The sequence below is a fragment of the Hylaeus anthracinus genome, unplaced genomic scaffold (assembly GCF_026225885.1).
Source record: "Hylaeus anthracinus isolate JK02 unplaced genomic scaffold, UHH_iyHylAnth1.0_haploid 11981, whole genome shotgun sequence".
In the NCBI taxonomy this organism is placed as follows: domain Eukaryota; kingdom Metazoa; phylum Arthropoda; class Insecta; order Hymenoptera; family Colletidae; genus Hylaeus; species Hylaeus anthracinus.
In genome coordinates, this window is record NW_026534329.1 from 9,011,162 (window position 1) to 9,020,684 (window position 9,523).

At 39.1% G+C, this 9,523-nt stretch overlaps 1 protein-coding gene across 1 annotated transcript; it reads left to right on the forward strand.

The window, feature by feature from the left end:
* The first annotated feature begins 773 nt into the window (after window positions 1-773).
* LOC128885593 (uncharacterized) lies at window positions 774-6,609 on the forward strand. Its single transcript, XM_054139691.1, is given in 4 exon segments — window positions 774-1,094; window positions 1,170-1,231; window positions 1,234-1,577; window positions 6,067-6,609. Coding segments are annotated over 4 exon segments (1,191 nt in total). The 5' UTR covers window positions 774-852.
* Window positions 6,610-9,523: the final 2,914 nt, after the last annotated feature.

Here is a 9,523-nt window from a genome sequence, read left to right on the forward strand (position 1 = left end):
CGATACAATTGCTCGAGAACTAGATATTAAAGAAACGGAAGGGGTGACATCATTCGTTGGCGATGATGGCCTCGAGCAGAAGATCCAAAAACGCAAAGTTTGCAAATTACAATCCGACAGCAAATCTTTTATTTGCGCAATAGAATTTCTCAAGGACTAGATATTAAAGAAAAAGTAGAGGTGACATCATTCGTTGGCGATGAGAATATTGGAAAACGTGCGAAGGAAACATTACACCGGATGAGAATATGATATGGGAGGAAATGCGATAGAAAGAAAGACACATATATCCAAGCTATTTTTTTTTATTGGTAACTGTATTCCAACATTACATCTAAACCTAATGCTAACAATTCAGAGTCAATCAATGAATGACGCTCAAAATTTTCATGTTCAACAATTGCCTTTGCATAATCCTTAATTTTAACATTTTGTATTATTTCTATAAACTTGTACTTAGATTCTACCAGGTACAAGTTTTCAGACAGCCAACTGTACATGTGATCGATACAATATTCGAAAGCGAACAACTTTTGTACGGTTTTTTCACTCATGAACATAGAGACGGTAGAATTTGAGAGTTTTGCGAGTTTTACGTCGTTTAGATGTCGGAATTTAACTGTTACATCCTTAATGCTTATCGGCTCGCTCGAGATTCTCGATGTATCAGCAAAAATTTGCAGAATGTTATGCCCCTTTCGTAGGAGATCTTTTCACGTATACTCGAACGACAATGCATGTTTCGCGTGGTCAGTAGTAGCTGCTCTGCATCCAGCCGAAAGGAACGCATGTCGGGCATCGGTATATCCTGATTATTCAACGGTGTTGAATATCCAGGATATCGAATTTCCAATGACATTGAACCAAATTAAAAAGTTTGAACACGCCAACAGCATCTCCATCAACGTCTACACCACTGAAGAAAAGAAGGTTCTACCGATACGGCTCGCCACACGGAAGATGGAGAGACATGTCAATTTGCTGTATTTGGAAGGAGCAAACTGCGTGGGAGATTTCGCGTGGATCAAAAACTTGTCTCGCCTCGTGAGCTAACAATTGAGTAAAAAGAATCATCGAAAATACTTTTGCGATAGGTATGTATATAATAATACTTTTCTTCTTTTTTAAATATATTATGTTTAAACAAAATTTATGTCTTTTTATTGCAGATGTTTGCACTACTTTAGTTCGAGTGAAAAGCTGGAAGCTCACACCGTAGATTGCGAGAGATTAAGGAATGCGCAATCGTATTACCAGATGATATAAGCAAGTGGCTCCGGTTCGACAACTACATCCGGAAAGAGCGACTTCCATTTGTGGTGTACGCCGACCTCGAGTGCATTCTGGAGACAACTGATCGAGAAGCACCAAGATCCACATACCAGCATCATAAAGTATTTAGTATTGCATATTATGTTCAATGCGTGTACGATTCGTCCTTGTCGGTGTACCAATGTCGTCGTGATGCGAATTGTGTTTCCTGGTTCGTCGAAGAATTACAGAATTTGATACATTTTGTTAAATCAATTCTATCAAATAACATACAAATGGATGATTTAACGAGCGAACAGCAGGAGGCATTTCGCAACGCGACGCATTGTCACATTTGCGAAAAACCATTTGCGAAAAATCATTGCCATCTAATCGGTCGGTACAGAAGTCCCGCGCACTCCAATTGTAATCTAAATTATAAAAACTCTTTTTGCATTCCCCTAATTTTTTCATAATTTGTCCGGTTACGATTCGCATTTTATTATCGAAGAAATAGCTACAGCTTTCGAGGGTGCCGTCAGTGTATTGTCGATAACAAAAGAAAAGTACATCTCGTTCACAAAAAGTGTCGAAGATCCAAATGGATCGTCGCGAAATTCTATAAAATTGAGATTCATCGATTCATACAAATTCTTGAGTACCAGTCTCGATAAATTAGCGTCTTTCTTAGATAAAAGCAAATTAAGAATTTTACGAACCGAGTTTCAAAATTTGTCTACCGAAGATTTCGAATTATTGACGCGAAAGGGTATTTTTCCGTACGAGTACATTGACTGTGCCGAAAAGTTGGAGCAATCATGTTTGCCATCGCGCGAATCATTTTACAGTTTCTTGACGGGTGATACAGTATCGGAGAACGAGTACGCGCACGCCGAGAACGTGTGGACACGGTTTTCCATTCAAACGCTGGGCGAGTATAGCGATTTGTATTTGAAAACAGATGTCTTGCTGTTGGCCGATATTTTTGAAAATTTTCGTGAAAGCTGTATCATGTACCATGCTGAAGCATACAAAAGTTAATTTCGAATTACTAACAGATATCGACATGGTCCTGTTTATTGAACGCGGTATACGTGGCGGATTAAATCAATGTTCAAGTAGATACACGAAAGCCAATATTAAGTACATGCAATCGTACGATCCATCGAATGCATCGTCGTACTTGATGTACTTTGATGTGAATAATCTGTATGGGTGGGCAATGTGTTAACCATTGCCATATGCAGAATTTCGATGGGTCGACAACGTCGCAAACTTTGACGTGTCTTCGATTGCTGCCGATTCGCTCACGGGTTATATTCTAGAGGTTGATCTAGAATATCCGCAACGTTTACATGACATTTACGCGGACCTGCCGTTCTGTCTCACACGTGCCCAACCACCTGGCAAAAGAGAGGACAAGTTGCTCGCAACTCTATACGATAAGCAGCGCTACGTTATTCACTATCGTAACCTGCAGCAATGCACGCGACATGGTATTCGTGTTACAAAGATACACCGCGTCCTCCAATTCGCACAATCACCATGGCTCCGCGATTACATCAAATTAAATACAAAGTTTAGAACTCTCGCTACAAACGATTTTGAAAATAATTTGTATAAATTGATAAACAATGCGGTATTTGGCAAAACTATGGAGAATGTACGCAATCACGTCGATGTAAAATTAGTAACAAAATGGGAAGGGAGATATGGTGCGGAGACAATGATCGCAAAACCAAATTTCCACAGCCGTAGCGTATTTTCGGAAAACTTAGTTGCCATCGAACTGCGAAAGCTTACGGTGAAGTTCAACAAACCAATCTATGTGGGTGTGTGTATACTAGATATATCTAAAGTTTGTTTGTATAAATTCCATCACGATTACATGTTACCCACACATAGCGATAAATGTAAACTTATGTACACCGATACGGATAGTTTAATTTACCACATCGAGTGCGAGAATATTTATGATACTATAAAACGCGATATTAATCTATTTGATACCAGCGATTATCCGGTAGGGAACATTTACGATATACCGCTTGTAAACAAAAAAAGTCCCCGGTTTGATGAAGGACGAAGACAATGGGGCCATAATGACAGAATTTGTTGGACTCAGAGCGAAAATGTATGCACTGCGTGTAGATGGTAAAATAGATACGAAAAAGGCGAAAGGTGTAAAAAGTAACGTTGTTTCCAGGATAACTTTTGACGACTACACGCGGTGCCTACGAAACGAAATTGAAATGATTCGTAATCAGACATGTATAAGATCAAAATTACACATAGTATACACAATGGCGGAATCAAAAATCGCTCTGAGTGCGTACGACGATAAGCGGTATATCGTACCCGACTCAACGAATACATTGCCGTGGGGTCATTATAAAATACCGCTTTAGATATATCAGTATATGTATTTTGTAAATCATTTTTACCTCGATTTTAATAGATGTATATATTTAATTGTAAATAAAAAACACTGTAATGTAACTAATGATGCTAGTATATGTATAAAACTGAATATTTAATTTAAAAAAATGTTAATTTTTTACAATACATTATCTTTATTTATCCACGATTTGTGTGCACTATTCAATCCTAACCATTTCACGTACACCTTATTCCCTTTCCGACGTAACACTTTTTCCACAAGGTATACATCAGCGTCGGCAACGCGTTGGAACTCGTGTTCGTAGCATCCTCCAGCAATTGGTTTTCCATAAACATCTTTCATCAGATACGTTGCGGGATTAGTTTTCTGAACCTTGGCGATCGTAAATATTTCAGTACCCCAATTAGATGTGTAACCTTTTTCAAAAATTGTTTTGAATTTGCTTACACGTACCGCATCTCCCACTCTGAATCGTGCGGGAGCGACAATCTTTACGTGATTATATACCGTTGTTAAGAGCTTCGAGGCGTTTATTGGTGTAACGTCAATTGGTCGCATGCCGATAGTTCGATGCTTACGCGCGTTGTAATTTGATACGAGTTGCTGCAGCGAGTCGATCCATTTATAGTTTCCATTAAGCGTAAACGGTTTCCACACGTCGTTTTTAAGCGTACGATTGAACCGCTCGACGACTGACGCTTTCATCACTGAATACGTTGAATAATGATTTATGTTGTATTTTGACAAAAGTTTTTGTACATTTGCGTTGTAAAATTCTTTTCCTTTGTCGGTTTGCAAATTTTTCGGATACCTTCCACTGTTTCGGATTATCTTTCCGATCGCTGTAGAAATTTCATTTCCACTTTTGGTTTTGAGAGGTATATCCCATGCATGCTTACTCAACACATCGATAACAGTGCATATGTAATGGAAGCCTCTGTTATACAGCGCGTAAGGTCGCATCTCGACCACGTCCGCTTGCCATAAGTCGTCGTACCCATGTACTATGACGCGTCTTCGGGGAAAATTTCTTCTCGCCGGAGCATGCAATTCTTCCACGAGACTTTCTTCGCAGCCATGTATGACTCGACACTGTCGCAAAGACTTGACGTACACGTCTTATCAAACATCAAATCGGTGCTCAACGTTGGAAATGCTTGAAAGCAAACGACCGTTTACGACCACCCGCCGGCAGATACTCCAAAGGGATAATATGCGTGACCGTAGTTAATATTAGTTCCTTAATATTCATCCAAGTTTTTATGCTTTTTTTGTAGTATCTTGATGAAAATATATGCAATATATTGGCGAGATTTTTCTGATAAAAATGATATCAAACACGACGCAATTCAGACAATTTTGAGCTTCGCTTATATTAAGTAATAGATTTTGTTACAGCCTATATATATTACACATACTATTCTTCAAGAAATGTTCGTTGACCTTTTTTTTAAGACAGTATGCTTGCCTATTAATATTTTGTAAAATACCATTTTACGTCTCTTGTCAGCTTCACGTCTTAAAAAAGTTAGCTATGTGAACCTGATACCCGACTTCTCATAAATTCATTTGTTTATGGAAAATAATAGCATTTCGTTTGTACTTGATTGAACCATTTATAGTTTCGTTTGTACCTTCATCAATTAATAAATAAAAAAAAAAAATAAAAAAAAATCACCCAGCATTCGACATTGAGATTTTTGTAATCTGTTTTTACGCGATGTACGCGAACCAGTGTTCACGCAGTGTGGACCCGGGATAAGGGCTAGATCGGTGGATCGGGTCGCTTTCGTGTGTATTTTTTTTCTCTTCTTTTTCCCTTTTTTTCCACATATATCATCGTATTATTTCGCGTACATAACAATTTAAAGGAAATATAATGAGAAAATATATTCATTCGCATGATTTTTTATTACAACAAATATTATATTTATAATTGTGGACGAATAAAGGACAAAACGCATTGATTTTCATACATTTTTCTTATTTATAAAACAAAGAATAACAAAAAAATAATAAATAACGAAACATAATTGTATTTTAATTGTCAAATGCATCTTGGGGATTATAAATCGTAGAATGATACTTATCATACAAGTAGGGGAAACATAAAGTGCAACGACATCGGCGACATCTTATGAAAGGCGTTTTTCCGCATCCACACTGCTTGTTTAGAATATTGATTGAAAAACAAACATCATTTACATTTAAAAATATGTCTCTATCGTCGCACAATGAACTTGCGTACCATGCGTAACACAACATATTCTTGAATATTGGTGCAGATAGTTGATTATGAAGTAGAGCATGTATTTTTATGGCATCTTCTACTTGGTTGCTAATGGTTACCAAGTAGTTACATGCGTTTGTTATTTTCTCATGTCTATTTGTATAATTCGTAAAGCGTTGTGCAGGTTTTCTATATATTCACAATCAAATTACAAAATATTCAAAGAGTGCGGGTTACGATGTTGATGCAAGAAGAAGGCTCCATTTACAACGCGTCTGCTAAACGCGAGTTAAAAGATGCACTCGTGCATTGTATTACTCTCCTCGAAAAAAAGAATCTCATAGATATCGAATTGTCTTCCACGATTTCTGAAAATGCAATCGTGATAGGGGAAAAATTATATGAACTCATCGTGGAAATGCTAGGCGAAAATATGATAATTTCTGAGGAGGACCTTATTGACGATGGAGAAGAGAAAGAAGATGAATACGTTGAACCCGCAGAAGATTTATCGCAGGATGATGATTTATATTACGAGCCAGAAGAAAAGAAGCCAGCAGGAGGCGAATTTATTCCTCTGGAAACAAAAATTAAAGTTGTGCAAATGGCAAATCAACACCCTCGATGGAGTTTACATACTTTGCAAGTGAAGGGTTCAAGAAGTTTGAAAAGAAAAGATCAGTTGAAAATGGGAGGAATCCATAAAAAACGGTGGGACAATTTTTGATAAGTACGGTGATATTGATTCCTGGACGAACGATCGTTTCGTAGAACCTCGCAACAATTATCATCAAGTAAGTGCACATTCGTATCAACTTTACTTCTAACTTTTTTCCTTCCACAACCGTATTTGAAAAACAAATTATGTTAATAAAATGAAACTTTAATTTTACTTTTCAGGTGACAATAAAGAATTTGCAGCAATGGGCACTAACTGCTGCAGCCCAATTCCAATCGGAAAGTTTTATTTTTAAATCATCAGCAGCGTGGGTCGACAGATTCAAGCGTAGACACAGAATCCGCCAAAGGAAAATTACAAAATACGTCTCTCATAAAGAATGCGCGACTATGGAAGAGGTACTGCAAGCCGCGAACAAATTTTAAATACAAACAAAGACTTTAACCAAAATGCGACGAGTATCCCCCAAATACCGCGACCCGGCCATCCGCGACATACTCGCGCAAGCGCAATCGCGAACGAAGCGACGCGCGCAGCCACGGCGGCGTTAGCGTCGCCGCGAGAGACGGGTATATTAGGCCGCACGCGGGAAGCTAACAGACAGTCCGTTCGGTGCTCCAACTTGGGAGGTCGCCTGCTAGCCGGGTGCCTCCAGTTAATAGGTGATATCCCGAGTACGACGCAACGAGCTGATTCTCGCTATAGCCCTGGTGCCCCAGGATACAGCGAGCTCCCGACCCAGAAGATCGACTATTGGCGCCCCGTAGTCGAAACGGAGGGTAGTTCCCAGTTTCTCCACGGTAGGCGTTCCGCCGTGAAAGAGACGGGATATCCCGTGCCTCGACCGCGATGACACCGTAGTATCAGGCAGTGGTTGCCGGATACCTGGCGCTTCAGGATTCGCCAACCTCGCCAACCTGCCCTCTTCACGGTAGGCGCACCGCCGCGAAGAGAGCCGGCTGACCCCGTCCGCACACACTTACCCGATCCGCGTGCGAGACATACGACCGACCAGCCACTAGACGCTCCAGTCCCTGGCCGTTCAAACGGCAATTGTACCCCTAGCGATAGGCGCTCCACCGTTAAGAGGACAATCGGTCAATGTAAGTTGGGTTGCACCTGTACCAACACATACCCACCGACACACCGCCGTAAACTTACCTATAGAGTGCTCTGGTTGTTATGTTTCAGGCTAACAATAAGGATCCGATCCCGTAGACCGAATGTCCGGTCACATTGTATATATATATATATAACTGTTTATTACTACTTTTCTCATTCATGAAACCATAATCTTAAGTTTTGTAAACGGCCTGATTCATTCAAACGACCCGTACCCTGACTTTCCATCTCTCGCAAAATCCCTCGGCTACAACAAATTTTCAAAAAAAAATACGTTATCAATACAGATCAAACGGGTTGTCAATATGAAGCAACATATGACTGAACGCTTGCAGCAATAAATTCAAAAAGCGTACTAGTTCAAAAACGCGATATGAACAAAGTTAGCCATTCGTACACGGCACAATACGCGATTACCTTGTCGGGGGAATTAGTACCGCACGTGTCCCTGTGCTTGCAAGAACCCATAGGAAAGTTTGGGCCCAGAGTACAGAAAACTGTGGACGATTTAATGAAACAGTTTTCCCATGTGATTGTCACAAGCTTCAAATCTGGGAAGCTTACTACCCAGTTATACACGTCCTTCTTAAATAACGTAATGCTTCCTTATGTAGAAAAAGAAAAATTTGTATTAATTATAGATTCTTGCCGGGGTCAAACAAACCCTGCATTGTATGATGAAATTTTTAGCGATGACGTAGGTCTTCCTAGTTGTACAGTGAAAGTGATACCTCCCAAATGTACTCCAATTTGTCAACCTTGCGACGTTTATTTTTATAGGCAGGTGAAAAATTTTATCAAACGCTTGCAAACCTGTACATATTTAATTGAAAACAAACGCGAAATTAATTCATGTGAAGATGCCATAAAAATACATGTTCTACTTCATAATCAACTGTCTGCACCAATATTCAAGGATATGTTGTGTTACGCATGGTACGCAAGTTCATTGTGCGACGATAGAGACATTTTTTAAAATGTAAATGATGTTTGTTTTTCAATCAATATTCTAAACAAGCAGTGTGGATGCGGAAAAACGCCTTTCATAAGATGTCGCCGATGTCGTTGCACTTTATGTTTCCCCTGCTTGTATGATAAGTATCATTCTACGATTTGTAATCCCCAAGATGCATTTGACAATTAAAATACAATTATGTTTCGTTATTTATTATTTTTTTGTTATTCTTTGTTTTATAAATAAGAAAAATGTATGAAAATCAATGCATTTTGTCCTTTATTCGTCCACAATTATAAATATAATATTTGTTGTAATAAAAAATCATGCGAATGAATATATTTTCTCATTATATTTCCTTTAAATTGTTGTGTACGTGAAATAATACGATGATATATGTGGAAAAAAAGGGAAAAAGAAGAGAAAAAAAATACACACGAAAGGGACCCGATCCACCGATCTAGCCGTTACGACGCTAGGACGTTAACCACTAGACCGCCGCTGCTTCTTATTCACAACTCTAACGCAAGGTAATATAAAGTACGCACGAGCTTCTCTTGCGATTTTCTCGAAAACGCTTAAGTTGTACGCCTTATTATTTGCACGTTATATTGTCCTAATGGACTACTAAAAGTGTGCAAAGTTTGAAGGAAATCCGTGACCCATCACCCGTACGGACTCCTTGTCAGTAGATCTAGATGATTACGTACCGTTTCTTCGCCTTCCGGTTTGCAATTGGCTTCGAACAGATGTCGAGAAATAGCTGTTTGCTAAGCGTTTTGTTGTTGTTGTTGTTGTTGTTATTGTTGGTACTGTCGTAATCGGTGTAGAGGTCGGTGTAGAGGCTATCAGGTTCATATCGGGTAAACTGCTTAATCTTGATTT